The sequence below is a fragment of the Zootoca vivipara genome, chromosome 5 (assembly GCF_963506605.1).
Source record: "Zootoca vivipara chromosome 5, rZooViv1.1, whole genome shotgun sequence".
In the NCBI taxonomy this organism is placed as follows: Eukaryota; Metazoa; Chordata; class Lepidosauria; order Squamata; family Lacertidae; genus Zootoca; species Zootoca vivipara.
This window is the reverse complement of record NC_083280.1, coordinates 1,420,146-1,435,884: the sequence shown is the minus strand read 5'-3', so window position 1 is coordinate 1,435,884 and position 15,739 is coordinate 1,420,146. Positions and strand designations below refer to the sequence as shown.

General features: G+C 46.7%; 1 protein-coding gene across 6 annotated transcripts in view; it reads right to left on the bottom strand.

The window, feature by feature from the left end:
• Positions 1–1,193: 1,193 nt before the first annotated feature.
• LPP (LIM domain containing preferred translocation partner in lipoma) overlaps positions 1,194–15,739 on the bottom strand; it is a 294,937-nt gene continuing 280,391 nt past the window's right edge. For all 6 annotated transcript variants that reach the window (XM_060274249.1, XM_060274252.1, XM_060274253.1 and 3 more), the window contains exons 10-11: positions 15,163–15,283; positions 1,194–12,506 (exon numbers count right to left, since the gene is read on the bottom strand). In XM_060274249.1, the coding sequence (XP_060130232.1) occupies positions 12,378–12,506; positions 15,163–15,283 (250 nt within the window). In that variant the 3' untranslated portion in view covers positions 1,194–12,377. The remainder of the gene's footprint in view (positions 12,507–15,162; positions 15,284–15,739) is intronic.

Genomic DNA, 15,739 nt, shown 5'->3' with positions numbered 1-15,739 from the left:
ACCACTACACGCCTCTTCATAGGCTTGGTTGGGATTCTTCTATGTGCTGTCCCTTCCAAGGTTACCTGCATATTTCCAGAGGACTGACTTGGTTGCTCGTCTTCATATTCCTCATCAACTGTGATGAGGGAGAGATCCTCAGGTGGAGTCTGTTCCTCGTCTTCCATGAGCACTTCAAAACGGTTGTGTAATTCTAAGCACTCAGAGCGATCCCTGGGCCTTCTACTTCTATGAGTCACGTTCCTCCATACATCTGGCTGCTGTGTTGGGGAACTGACCTCCTCCTCAGGGAGATCCCCTGTCTCCTCCTTGGTGCAGACAGTGTGCTCTGCTGCATCCAAGAAAAGCTCCAGCTCTTTAATTCTCTGGAGCGTAGATACACGCCCCTGAAGCTGCTGCACCTTCTCTTCCAGAAGGGCAACCTTGTTTTCCAGTAGGGCAACCAACTTGCAATTGTTGGGCTACCCCTGTCCAGATAGGGGCGCAGCTGGGCCACCAGACGAAGCTGATGGAAGGCACGCGGGGCCACTGAGGCCGCCTGAGCCTCGAGCGACAGCAAAGGATCCAGGAGGCCCCCCAAGCTACGGACCTGCTCCTTCAGGGGAAGTATAACCCCATCAAGAGCAGGCGACCTCCAGGACCCAGCTTCTAGACTCTCCTTGTGTTTTTAATTGTATGAGGTCTACTTTCTCCAAGTCTGCTTCTATTGCTGCCTTTGAGAAAAGGAGACCACTTCATATAAACCATTTAGAGATTTTCAAAGAAATGTTTTGTCACATAGTAATTTTATTTTTTTAAATGTAGGCTAGTAAGGTAGTTCTGATATGATTTCCAGACCTCTGATAGAATGCACTTTAAAATTTAAACGGTGTGGAGCAGGGTGCTGGAGTTGGAGGACTTAAATGGCAAATGTTGACCACTTGGGGTGTTGCGAGAAGTCCTAATTTTTGTAAGCATCCTCTGAAATCACTCCAGGCTCACTCCGCCCGCCCGCCCAACCAACCAACCAACCAACCAACCATGTTTTGCTCCCAGTAAAGAAAGCAGCTGCAAATGGAAAAGGGAAGAGGAGGTTCACACACAGGCCCAACCAAAGTGTATCAAGAGTTTATTGGATCGCTAAAACGTTCTTCAAACAATCTGCAATTTTTGTGTCCTCCCCCCATAAAAAAAAAACCAAATAAGAGCAAGGCTTCGGAAAATGCTGTGTATTTTTATTCTTACAAAAAGAGAGGATTTCTTTCTTTCTTTCGGAAAGTATTACTTGATTCTTTTTTTAAAAGGATGCAACAAAAGAATAATAACCCAAAGAGCAGAGTGAAAAGGCAGAAAGGCACATAGTTGTATAATTGTATACAAAAACAACGTACAGAAAATATATGCTTGAGATACTTTGATTGCTCCTAAAAAATAGCGACAAGGCACTTTGTGTCTGTCGAATACAAAAGTTTATGCTGGTGAATCAGGATTCTGTGGTTCAGGGAAGGGTAGCGATAGAGAACAGGCATACAAAATAGTAATTCATCTCATTTTTATATCTTTTATAAATATGCTAGGAGTACTCTCAGTTTAAGGGGGGGGGGACGATCGTCCCCCCAGTCTGTGTGCACACTTTACAAGTAAGTAATCCTCGTGCCGCAATAACCGAGTGGAAGAGCGCTGGTCTTTGTGTGACAGAAAGCAGCAGCCCAGATCATTCTGGTGTCCTAAATCTCACTTTTCTCAAGAGTTTTCTGGAAGACAGGCCAGTGTGCTGGTGTGTGTGTGTGTGTGTGTGTGTGTGTGTGTGTGTGTGTGTGTGCAGGACAAGGTTGATGACGCTGAGAGAGTAGTGAGTACTAGTGACTGCCTTCTTCTTCTTTGGTGATCCCTCGTAGCCGAGTAAGATTGTCTTCCATAAACAAGGTTTTAACAAAATAAAAATAAAATCCTTCCAGCAGCACCTTAGAGACCAACTAAGTTTGTCACTGGTGTGAGCTTTCGTGTGCATGCACACTTCTTAACAGTGAGTCCATAAGTGACTGTGGAGGCCAACACAAAGCGGACATAGGGTTCCAGGGGGGGGGGGCTGATCCTGGTGAGAGTTTGCGAAGTGTGCCTTCCTCTTAGCATGTTTCTCCCTTTGGTCCTGAGTTCGAGTGTCTTCAAAGCCCATGACACCTTTGGGAAAGGATGTTCTCCAATTGGAGCGCTCACAGGCCAGTGTTTCCCAGTTGTCGGTGTTTATACTACATTTTTTGGACTCATGGCACAGGTGAGATTTGAACCAAGGGCTGCCTGTCCATCTTAGACTAAAATACTTATATTGCAACTTTGGAGTTTTCTATTCATCTTATAACCATGGAATAATAATAATAATAATAATAATAATAATAATAATAATAATAGATTTTAAAATATGCACACACATAAACTCACTGTAACCGCTGTAGATTTGGTGATTCAAAGCATGTACAGTCGTACCTCGGAAGTCGAACGGAATCCATTCCGCAAGTCCGTTCGACTTCCAAAACGTTCGGAAACCAAAGCGCAGCTTCCAACTGGCTGCAGGAAGCTCCTGCAGCCAATCGGAAGCCGCGTCAGACGTTCGGGTTCCAAAGAACGTTCACAAACCAGAACGCTCACTTCCGGGTTAGCGGTGTTCTGGAGCCAAAACGTCTGACTGGCAAGGCATTCGAGATCCAAGGTACAACTGTATATTGGAAAGCAATGAAACAACTACCTGGGAGATGGATTTGAGCTGCGAAAGGGAACTAGGAATTAGAAAGAATCATAGAATCATAGAGTTGGAAGAGACCACAAGGGCTATCCAGTCCTTGCCTAACCATTGCACACAGCCCCATCAATAGCAGCTGGGGGTGGGAAGAGAGAACAACCACCTTCTCACTTTTCCCCCAGCAAGAGAATCATGCTTTTTAAAGACACAGCTGCAAATAGAGATGTTTTGACTCTATTTATGGCAAGAGGAGATATATCCACTGGGTATTTCCCCCCCACTTTTAATGTCTAATGCAAACTTCCTAACTCCCCCCCTCCCCGCAGAAATAACATCAGGGCTGCTGCCTCCAGCTGGAGCCACAAGCTCAAGCCAATATTTGCACAGGAGTTATGAGATGTTCAGTTCACGGAATGTTCCACATTAAAGCATTTTTCTCATGCCTAAGTTTTATGAGAAGATGCTAGAGATAAAAGGGAGGGAGAGAGAGGGAGAGAGAGAAATCCTAAACATGAAAAATGGCTGGCCTGTGCTCTTCCTTTTTAATAAAAATAAAAATCGGCAGTTGGAACTCGTTTCTCGCAGCAAACAAACAAACAAACCCTTTGCCCATCTCATGCGAACTGAACAACAATCTTTGTTTACAGCTTCGGAATCCCAGTTGCTGAAAACTAGGGGTCTTGTGTTTGAATCGTGATTGCAGATTTCCCTCTTTGGCCACTGTGAGAACAGGATGAGGGACTTAACAACTTGACACCAGTTTACCGGAGAGATCACCAAACTGACCCTATTCCCTGTTCTGCATTTGAAAGAACTCAATCTTTTACACTTTGGAACTCCCTACCTATTGATATCTAGCAGGCGCCTTCTCTACATTCTTTCTGGTGCCTGCGGAAAAAAATGTTCCCAGTTGCTTTGAAAGTTGGCGTGAGCTTTAACTTGTTTTGGTATTTTAACCTTTTGTTCCATTTTAACCTTTTGTTCCATCTTAAAAAGCAGAGACATCACCTTGCCGACAAAGGTCCGTATAGTTAAAGCTATGGTTTTCCCAGTAGTGATGTATGGAAGTGAGAGCTGGACCATAAAGAAGGCTGATCGCCGAAGAATTGATGCTTTTGAATTATGGTGCTGGAGGAGACTCTTGAGAGTCCCATGGACTGCAAGAAGATCAAACCTATCCATTCTTAAGGAAATCAGCCCTGAGTGCTCCCTGGAAGGACAGATCGTGAAGCTGAGGCTCCAATACTTTGGCCACCTCATGAGAAGAGAAGAATCCTTGGAAAAGACCCTGATGTTGGGAAAGATTGAGGGCACTAGGAGAAGGGGACGACAGAGGACAAGTTGGTTGGACAGTGTTCTCGAAGCTACCAACATGAGTTTGACCAAACTGCGGGAGGCAGTGCAAGACAGGAGTGCCTGGCGTGCTATGGTCCATGGGGTCACGAAGAGTCGGACACGACTAAACGACTAAACAACAACAACAATGATGGTGGGAGTTTCTCCCTGGCGATTTTATTGTTTCATCTTTTTGTAAGCTGCTTTGACGCTCTTCCCACAAGCAAGCAGTGTATGAATTTTTGGAAATAAATAAATGAATAGATAGGCCCTCGCTGGCAGGATCCAACAGGATCTGGTGTTTAGGGAAGCTTTTAATGTTTAATAGATTATTGTATTTTAATGTTCTGTTGGAAGCCGCCCAGAGTGGCTGGGGAAACCCAGCCAGATGGGTGGAGTATAAATAATAAATTGTTGTTGTTGTTCATGTTGTTGTTGTTGTTGTTGTTGTTGTTGTTGTTGTTGTTATGTTACGTAGACATGCCTGAAATGTATTGGGGTGGGATGCAGCAGGAAGATGATTTCTTGCACGAACCCGGGGCAGCTCGTGAGCAACTAACATTTCACGGGCGATGGTGCAAGGAACCTTCCTCTGGATTGCACAGAAGAACTTAAAAGCAGCCTGCAGGATCAGGCCCAAGACCCATCTAGTCCTGCTTCCTGTTCTCCACACTGAAACCATAATATTAATTTCTCCTCTAATGCTCCTTAACATGTGTGCATTCTTGGATTACACAGATTAATTTTAGTAATTAGGATTGTGGCATATGCAGTGTTATTCCACCCCCCACCCCACCCCATCCAAGGATATTCTCCACAAGTAAGAATTCCAGCCGCCTTATTGCAAGCATGCTCTTTATTCAACCCCTGCCTCTCTGAAGATGTTTAAAAGGGGTCCCACAAATGCAAAATCCAAAAACAACCCCAGAAATAGTAGAACCTAAATATTTCATGCACGCAACTCTCTGGCTATACGTGCATTAGGTTCACAAATCCCCGGGCAGGATAATGAAAAAGAGGGAGAGGCTTAGCTGTGCTTTTATCATGGAAGTTTTGCAATGTGTTTCTAATGTTGCACACATCTTTTGATAAAGCGTGGTATATAAATGGACTGAATCAATAAATTAAACAAATCCATTCTCACAGCGGCCAACGAGATACCTGTGGGAAAACTGCAAGCAGGATCCGAGCACAAGAGTCCTCTCTGCACTTGATGTTTGGGACAAGGACTCATCCATTTCCTTCCACAGCGCATTGCCTTGCAGGGTTGAGAATCTAGGAACAGGCCTGCTAAATTTGTGGAGCACCATGTGTCTCCATGTGCGTCTCCTGGAAACTCAGGGCGGTCTCTCAGACTTGTTTTTAGGCCTGGGGAAACGGAAATGCCAAACGGCGGAGACAACACTGCAAGGTGGAGAAATCTAAGTATTCCCCCCAAGAAAAAACACGTTCAGAGAAATTCTGGCTTAGGTCTCGAAACAACCTTATCTATGTATTCTGCTCTGGTCAGACCTCACCTGGAGTACTGTGTCCAGTTCTGGGCACCACAGTTCAAGAAGGATACTGACAAGCTGGATCGTGTCCAGAAGAGGGCAACCAAAATGGTCAAAGGCTTGGAAACGATGCCTTATGAGGAACGGCTTAGGGAGCTGGGTATGTTTAGCCTGGAGAAGAGAAGGTTAAGGGGTGATATGATAGCCATGTTCAAATATATGAAAGGATGTCATATGGAGGAGGGAGAAAGGTTGTTTTCTGCTGCTCCAGAGAAGCGGACATGGAGCAATGGATTCAAACTTCAAGAAAGAAGATTCCACCTAAACATTAGGAAGAACTTCCTGACAGTAAGAGCTGTTCGGCAGTGGAATTTGCTACCAAGGAGTGTGGTGGAGTCTCCTTCTTTGGAGGTCTTTAAGCAGAGGCTTGGCAGGCATATGTCAGGAATGCTTTGACGGCGTTTCCTGCTTGGCAGGGGGTTGGACTGGATGACCCTTGTGGTCTCTTCCAACTCTATGATTCTATGATTCTATGTTTGTGTTAGACAACAGCCCATAGCTCAGTAAAAAAAAAAAAAAGAAAAAAGGATGGATCTCTACTGGGAGTTTTCTTCTTCCTAGTCAAAGGCACAAAGAATACAAGAATTTCTTCTAGTGTGACATTTAGGCACAGAAAATCCTCTTCAGGGAGCACCATCTGTACAGTGTTCCCATTTATTTGCTGGCCCAAGAGGGTAGAAACTTGATTTCTAGGAAGATCTTACGGGAATTCAAACAGAATTATCCTGACCCGCTGCTTTGATTTCTCTCTCTCAGTGGGGTTTTCAGTACTGTCCTGTCTGCAACTGGTTTTATTCACTTGTTTTAAATCCATGCCCCCCCCCCCCCGGTTTGCATCATCATTATTTTTAACAGAAAACTTAACGAGGTGGCACTGACGGGGCATAGCTTCACCAGCCCGAGAATCATTTTTGATTAAATCCAGATCACTTCACTTTTTCATTTTAACCTGCTGCAGAAAGTGGCCAGATGCAGTATTGTTTAACTTAACATTCTAAGTCTAAACTTGCTTTTTTGGGGGGGAAGCTATTAAGTCCGCCCCCTCCCCTCTTTTTAAACATTTTAAAATAGCATGGGCATTTAAAAGTTCCATGCATTGCAGGGGACTGGGATAGATGACCTTGGGGGGGTCTCTCCCAACTCCACAATTCTGTGATTCTATGTTAACAGCTCCCCCCCCCTAAAAAACAACAACCCAACAGCCTGTCAAAGATAAAATATTTAGGACTTTTGCACGCCGAAATCAGCTTTGCCCCACATTCCGACAACCTGCTTTCTGCCTGCGGATCGTATGGGGCGTGGGGGAAGCTCAGCTCTCGCGAGGCACTCAGTCTCAAAAGGAGAGAAATAATTCAGTGTGCGGGAAATTTGCAGCACCCACCCGATGCAGATATTTGATTTATTTTGTTAAAAATAAAGCTTGCTCATCAATGAGGGGCCAGGCGCTGTTAGGGAAAGGACAGAGAGAGAGAAAGAGAGAGAGAGGGAGAGAGAGAGAGAGAGAGAGGAGCAGGCCTACTGTTATGCAACCAAAAGGCTAAATATAATTCCTGGCTAGAGATACGTCCCCCGTCCCCCCTTCTGCATTGGTGGTGGGTTGGCCAGCAGGAGTTATTGTAACCCCACCACTCGCAGGAAGCTGCCTGTCAGTTGTGCATCAGATCTGGCAAATTACAATAAGCGGTTTATTTATTTTTTCTAAAAAAAAGCTGACTCGTGCGGTTTCCCAGGTGGCTGCCGTCAAACGCTCTCGCAGGATCTCACCCCCCCTCCCCACACCGGCCCCTTCTAAGCCTGACCGATCAAAGCTGGAAATGCACAGCAGCGCCCCTGAGATTCCACACAAAGGGCCAAAGGATGCCGCTTGTTTGAGGACATTATTAGCATCTCAGGGCGTCTGCAGTTGACCTTCATATGAAATGAAGGGACTATGGGATTTGGCAAATATGTACTGGGCAGCAGGAGGAGAATGAAGACGCTAAGAATTGATTGACAGCGGAACGGACTCCCTTGGAAAATGGGCTCTCCTTCCTTGCAGGTTTTTAAGCAGAGGTTGGGGGGCCCTCTGTCACGGATGCTTGAGCTGAGATTCCTTCATTGCAGGGGGGCTGGACTAGAGGACCACTGGGGTCCCTTCCAGCTCTACGATTCTATGCATTCAAATACGTGCCCTTTCTCGGAGAATCATAGAAATGTAGAGTTGGAAGGGATCCCCAAGGCCCATCTAGTCGAACCCCTTGCAGTGCTGGGCGACACAAAACTCAGAAATTCGCCCAGTCCCTTCACTGTTCATAAGAAAGAAAGAGCAAAAGAAGATGGAGAGATCTGTGATTGTCACGTAGTTCACAAAAGCATTTCTTTTTCCTGCTGGTAAAACAGCATTAGAAGCCGTGACATCGCCAATCTGCATTGGCTTTGCGTCAAGGCTGTAATCCTAACCTCACTTTGCTCAGAGTAAGCCCCGCTGAATGCAGCAGGACTTACCTCTGAGCAGCCAAGGCAAAAAAAAGGAAAAGAATTGAGTGCAAATAATATATCAGAGGCACTAGAAAGAAAAATGCTCCCCGTTCTGGAGTTCAGAGGTACACTGCCTTTGCACATGGAGGCTCCACTGAGCAGCCATAGGCTCACATCTCTCCATGAATCCAGCCTTTTCCTTAAACTGGCCTCCCTTCAGCTGTTTTGGATTACAAGGTGTGCTGGCTTCGGCCGACGGGACACATGGTCCAAAACACCTGGATGAGGGAGGGCGAGAGTTGGCCCAAGCGGATTTCCTTTATAGTGGATCCCATCCTACCTTAAGCGCAGCTGATGGGGGAATCCTGGCCAGCACCTTGAGCTTCAGAAACCTCTCTCCTAAATCTAATTTTGGCTCCACGTCCAAATAACTGGAATTAGGGTTACGGCACAACCAATACTTCCTTCCAACGAGTGTGCATGATGAAGCAAAATAAAATAAAATAAAAAGGCAGTCTAACAGCAGAGAAAATTCTCATCCTGACCCTTTTTGCTTCAAAGGGTCTTGCAAAGGAGTGGTGATTGCAAATCTTTTAAACTTGGTCTGTATGGTGTGTGTGTGTGTGTGTGTGTGTGTGTGTGTGTGTGTGTGTCACCATACAGACCTTTTGAGGTTTGCTACTGATTATTGGTGGGAACAAGGGTTAAGTCTACAGATTGCTAAGTATTTGTCTTAAAACTAAGAGTGCAATTGTTCAGGCACCAGCTCAACCGCAAGAACGTCTAACATCCAAAGGGCGTTCCCACGGCCCTTGGCTCATCTCGACCTAACTTACACATATAAAAAGTTTAATCAAAATGGTAGACATATATATTTCTTATTAAGCATACATACATTTATAATTTTTTATATAAATTTATATATAAATCCTATATATTTGGGGGAAAGGTGCAGGGTAATCTTAGGTTAGAAACTTTTCAGGAATAAAAAATATTGCATACTTTAGGGGAAAACAACCATCACCACCCAGGGGCCCAATCCACTAGAAACATCTCCTGAATGGACACCAACAAAATGCCCTGGGGCTCTACTTCCTTGCTGCAGGGCTCATGCAAAAGGCATTCCTAGTAGATCGTGGCCAAGGTCTCTTTGGTAAAAAAAAGAGAGGTGTGGGTGTGTTTTCTTTGCAATAGGTTAAATAAAGCTTTGTAATAAATATACTCTGCTATGGTGACTAAGCCCTATGAGCGTAACACCCGATTGCACTCCGCTTAATTTACTACATTTCTCGGTAAGGATTCAGCTCCTTAGCAGGCTGAAACGCTGCCCTGCTCTTCTCCAGAGAGAGGAACGTCTAAGCGCTGAAACAGGAGGATTGTTGGGCTTGCATCCCTGCAAGAAGAAAGTTAGTCTGTCAGGGTCCTCACTTAGCCTTCTCCCTGATAAGCTAGCTCTAGAGGTGCAAGGATCCCGGCTCCCCAGTTCAGCTAGAGCAGGGGTCAGCAAACTTTTTCAGCAGGGGGCCGGTCCACTGTCCCTCAGACCTTGTGGGGGGCCGGACTATATTTTGGGGAAAAATATGAACGAATTCCTATGCCCCACAAGTAACCCAGAGATGCATTTCAAATAAAAGGACACATTCTACTCATGTAAAAACATGCTGATTCCCGGACCATCCGCGGGCCGGATTGAGAAGGTGATTGGGCCACATCTGGCCCCCGGGCCTTAGTTTGGGGACCCCTGAGCTAGAGGATAACCTTCCTGCAATCTGATTGAATTATAAAACATTGTGTGGAACAGCCTCTTGTTCTTATCTCCACTTAAATCCACATTTTGACTTTAGCCAAAGGAAACCTATTGCCATTTTTTTTTGAAATGTGAAGACGGGTGATCTCTCCTCCCCCTGCTGTCCTTGTTCCCAGAGGGACCATGTCCGAGGTGGCCCCCCATCAGCTCTCCAGGTGGGGAGGGGGGGTTACCTTGCTATGGAGTTTATGGCAAGGGGAGCGACCCCGTTGCTGAGGTTATAGCGTTTTGCTGCAGGGCAGAGATTTCAAACCTTTGCCCACATTGACTTATTTGCAGAAGACCCCATCTGCCAATTGCAGTGGGCTCTGGGGTAAACCCCAGGGGACACCTCTGCTTGCAACACCAACTAGGCTGCTCTGGGGGGGCGGGGTGTAGAGATGACAGACCGACCTTCCCTCTCGGATGCTCAGCTGCCGCTACCGGCCTTCCTATCCAAAGATCCCTCAAAAACTCCTGGGTCTCTGGGAGAGAGGTTGAAAGCGACTGCTATAGTGCAGGTAAAAAGGTAAAGGACCCCTGGATGGCTAAGTCCAGTCAAAGGCGACTATGGAGTTGCAGCGCTCATCTCGCTTTTCAGGCCGAGGGAGCCGGCGTTTGTCCACAGACAGTTATTCCAGGTCATGTGGCCAGCAGGACTAAACCTCTTCTGGCGCAACACTGTGAAGGAAGCCAAAGTGCATGGAAATGCCATTTACCTTCCTGCCGCAGTGGTACCTATTTATCTACTCGCACTGGCGTGCTTTCGAACTGCTAGGTTGTAGCGCACAGCTAGCTGATGTAGAACTGTAGAGTTGGAAGGGACCTCAACACTCTGTCCAACCCCAGTCGCAAACTTCTGGACAGGAGATCACCCTCAGGGCGCTACTTTCACTTCCCACCTCCTATAGCTGGGGGTGTTCGTCTTTCAAACCAAGGGAGAGATGTCCCTGCAAGCTACACGTGCCTGAGGACATAGTCTTTACTGACCCCTTGGTCCTCTGCAACACAGACACAAGTGGGGCAGGGAGGTGCCGCCGCAGCATTGGCCCTGCACACAGCGCACTCAGGGTCTGTGGGGACAGCACCTCGACCAAAACGATGCCCCTTCTTTGCTAGGATCCTCTTCCCAGTTCCAGTACCGGGCTCCTGAACCCAATGGGGAGAAAGATATTTGAAGTTGGAACATCGCCCTCTTTATCTTTCTAATTGGTGAATGTGTTTAATTCAACTTGAACCTCAAGGATCAAACATTTCTTTTGTTAGTGTTTGGATATATAGAGGGGGTTTTTTGGGGGAGGAGGAGGCAGGGGGCATAAGTCACTGCACTTGGCAGGTGCCATACTTAATACTGTTGCCCTACAAGGCTTACGACAAGTTAAGTGTCTCTCAGGGACTTTGGAATTTGCAAAATTTCAGTCCTAAAGAATTGCTGCGTATCAAATCTGTGCGAGATTTTTCTTCCAGCTGTAGTGTGAGCGTATGTTTCTGGACTTAACTGTCCAGAGGTCCTTTTTACCTTCCCCTCTGAAACCTTTTTTTCCCCTTGCAGGTGGAGATTACAGTAAATGGTGTGCTTGTGGTTTCGGCTCTGAAACCTGTATTTTGGCCGTGAAAACCCAGCAAGTTGGGTCCAAGGAGGCACTGGCGGAGGAAGAGGGGGGCGGGGGGAGCGCACCACCCCCGGCACCATGATCCCGGTGGGGTGCCATCGCGGCTGCCCCCCCCCCCCCGGCGCTGGGTGCCATGCCCCGACTTGCTCTCCACCCCTGGTGCCAGAGCATGAATCTCCGCCACTGAACAGAGGTGGGCACAGTTTAGGCGTGGGCACAGTTTAGGCTGGCTCTGCCAGACACATTCCCTCGCAAGCACCCACAGATTCCCTGATCGCCTTTCCCATCCCTGAATCGCTGCCCTAATTCCTTACTCTGCATAGTTGTCTTTAAGGCACTAGTGAAATATTGCAATACTTTATCGTATGAGGCTATAGAACTAGATATAAAGTGTCCCCGTCCGTCTGCCCCCCACCCCCCACCCCGGGTATATTAATGTGCAAAGAAGCTCAGAATCTGATGGCTCATGTGAAGAAGAAAAGAAAAAGGCATAAGCATTTGTGGCTGGAGGTGTCAGAATGGATAAAACACATAGGAAAGGCTAATGGGTTTCTGGATTTAGAAGAGATGAAACTAGAAGGACCTGGAGACAACCGAGGACTCGAGGGGTTAATCTGCACTACAAACACCTACCAGTTTCATACTGGTTTAAATGTCATGGCATTCCTCAAAGCATCCTGGGAACTGTAGTTTCGCGGGGGTGTTTCCCGAGACCTCTCTCGGAAAGAACCCCAGAGGACATGCATTTCCCAGGGTGCCTTGCAAAGAGGGATTGCAGGCTCAAAGAGCTAAATCTGTAGTGTAGACATGGGGGGGGGGACGCCATGATGTGGAGCCCCCAGCAAGCCGCTCTGCTTGTCCCCAAGGCCTTCCAGCTGTGCGAGAGAGCGAGGGTGGCGCGAGGCTCCCGGGGGCGTTCAGAGGTCAGTGCTCGACTTTGCCGTCAGGGCTTGGATCCGGGCAGAGTTGCACATTTTGCAGAGGATGTGGCCGTCCAGGGGGTAGCAGCCCTGGTTGTCGCCTTCGGACAGGCGGCCCCCACAGTCCTGTACGAGAGGGTGAGAAAGATTAAATGATTTCAGGCTTGCAAGCAAGCACCTTTTCACAATGGCTCTACAGTGGTACCTTGGTTCTCAAACTTAACCCGTTCCGGAAGTCCGTTCCAAAACCAAAGCGTTCCGAAACCAAGGCGCACTGCTTTCCCATAGAAGGTAATGCAAAATGGATTAATCCGTTCCAGACTTTGAAAAACAACCCCTAAAACAGCAATTGAACATGAATTTTACTATCTAACGAGACCACTGATCCATAGAATGAAAGCAATAAACTGTGTACTGCAGTCACACAATCAATCAATCAATCAATCAGTACCTGAACTGGGTTCCACACAAAATAAAAAAATTCCTTCAGTAGCACCTTAAAGACCAACTAAGTTTTTATTTTGGTATGAGCTTTCATGTGCATGCACACTTCTTCAGATACACACAGTCGCAAAAACAAAAATGCAAAATAAATAGCAAAAACAGACAGACCTAAGCGTAACACTCAAATCGGAGCAAGTTCGACTTCCCCAAAAAAGCTCACAAACTGGAACACTTACTTCTGGGTTTACAGTGTTTGGGTTCCAAGTTGTTTGAGTACCAAGGTGTTTGAGAACCAAGGGACCACTGTACTAGAGAAGGAAAACTGTGCTAAGTAAGGAAGACAACAAGAAAAGCCCTGATAAAGTTCTGATTTCACAAATTGTTGAAGCCTGCTTGCAAACACCCCATTAGTCACGGGGCCAAATTCAGACAAACCCACAGTAGTTTTTCAGCAACATACGATGTGAGTTGTGTGGAAAATCACACCTCTCCATCACCTTAGCTTCCAAGTCCCGGACTGCAGAATCCAGGGCCGGCAGCCGTGTGACACCGGAAGTTGCGTCGACGTAACTTCCGATGTCGTTGTGCCCTTCTATGGGCACCAAAAATGGCCACCGCCGGCTTCGAAAGTCGCTTCTATGCATGTCAGGAAGTGCGTCGACGCAACTTCCGGCGTCGCTCTGCCCATCTATGGGCACCAAAAATGTCCGCCGCCGACACCGGAAGTCATGTCTATGCACTTCTGGACATGCGTAGATGCGACTGTTGAAGCCGTCGGCGGCCATTTTTGGTGCCCATAGAAGGGCAAATCAGAAAGAAAAAAAATGGCCACCGGCTGGAGAACATATCGGAGAAAAACGGGACACGAAGTGATATGGGGGACCACCGGGAAAAGGTAAGTAAAAACGGGGGGGTTTCCCGGGGAAAACGGGGTACTTGACAGCTATGTCCATCACTGGCAACATGTTACTTCTTTGTGCCAGAACTTACACGCTGCTTTTTGGTCCAGTGTGTGATACCCAAAGCAGCCACTGACATAAACATGATACAACAAAACTAAGAGAGCGTTAGTGCTTAGAGTGTCAGACTAGGACCTGGCCCAGACCAGGGTTCAAATCGCCACTCAGCCACAAAGTTCACTGAGTGTGTCCTGGGGACATTCACTGCCTCTCTCAGACTAACCTACCTGGCAGGGTTGTTTTTTTTGGGGGGGGGGGTAAAATGGGGAGCGGGAGAACCTTGTATGCCACCTCGAAGAAAAGGTGGGATATAGGATGCAATAAATAAATAACCAGAGAAACAAATACAAGCCAAACATAAAACTCCTGGTTTTCCCCCTTTGTTTGTTTCTTTACTATAGGGATTTAGAATCTACCACTTAATTAATTTCCATGGCTCCAATGGGAAGCCTCAATTTGCTTTGTTTGAACTCCTTCCATTTCCATTATTATTATTATTATTATTATTATTATTATTATTATTATTATTATTATTATACTGCCCTATACCCGGGGGTCTCACAAAGGCTACTGAAGAGGTGACCAGCCTTGGCTGTGAGCACAGATCAAGCTGTGGTTTGCGTGAGCCACGGTTTACTTAGCAAACCAGGGTCAGTCCTGCAGATGAGCAAAGCAACCATGGGGTTGGATTCTAGCGTGGGTTTTGAAGGAGCTTCTCCACCCCCCATCGCTCTGCCCGGACACTGAGGTCCAGCTCCGAGGGCCTTCTGGCGGTTCCCTCACTGTGAGAAGTGATGTTACAGGGAACCAGGCAGAGGGCCTTCTCGGTGGTGGCGCCCTCCCTGTGGAATGCCCTCCCATCAGATGTGAAGGAAATAAGCAATTATCTGACATTTAGAAGACATCTGAAGGCAGCCCTGTTTAGGGAAGTTTTTAATGACTGATGTTTTCATGTATTTTTCATGTATTTTTAATCTCCTGTTGGAAGCTGCCCAGAGTGGCTGGGGAACCCAGCCAGATGGGCAAGGTGTAAATAATAAAATATTATTATTATTATTATTATTATTATTATTATTATTATTATTATTATTATTACCTGATTTGCTCCTCTAGAGAGGCGAGCATTCGACACCAAAACAAACCAGCATTAAGCCAGGAAACGAGGTTTGGACATAACAGAAAACCACATGTGCCTAAGGGGCATTGATCTCCCCTTAGTATTTGGTGCAGTTATCAGGGGAATCTCTAGGGAAACCCGGCGACCGCATCACATGCAAAGCTGGGACTCAAGCAGGACCTGGGACCTCCTGCCTGAAAAGCAGATGTTCTGCCACTGATCTATGCACAGGGCATCCTTTGCATGCGCAGAAGATACTGACCTCGCAGCGGTAGCATTCCACATGGAAGTCACGGTCCAAGGCCACAATGCGGACAGTCTCCTCCTGGCCTTGCGCGGGCATGATGGGCTCTTTGCAGACAGAGCAGCGGGGAGCGAATTTTCTAGGGAACGGAGAAAGTTTGTTGTGAAAGCTCTGCTCATCGAGCCGAGTGGAATCTGAGCATTTACGCTGGAGGGTCCAGGGCTCGAGCAAAGAATTAAAAATTATTTAAAAATTATTTTAAAAAAATAAATAAAATTAAAAATTAATATATTTTTTTTAAAAAAAGAATATCTCTGCCCGAGGTTTCGATGTTCTGCAAGTTATGGGCGGGTGGTGCGCTGAAAAGGATGCTTTTGGCCGAGCCGAAATAAACTTGCAGCACAATAATAAGATAATAGGTAAAGGTAAAGGGACCCCTGACCATTAGGTCCAGTCGTGACCAACTCTGGGGTTGCGGCGTTCATCTTGCTCTATAGGCCGAGGGAGCTGGCATACAGCTTCCAGGTCATGTGGCCAGCATGACAAAGCCGCTTCTGGCGAACCAGAGCAGCACATGGAAACGCCGTTTACCTTC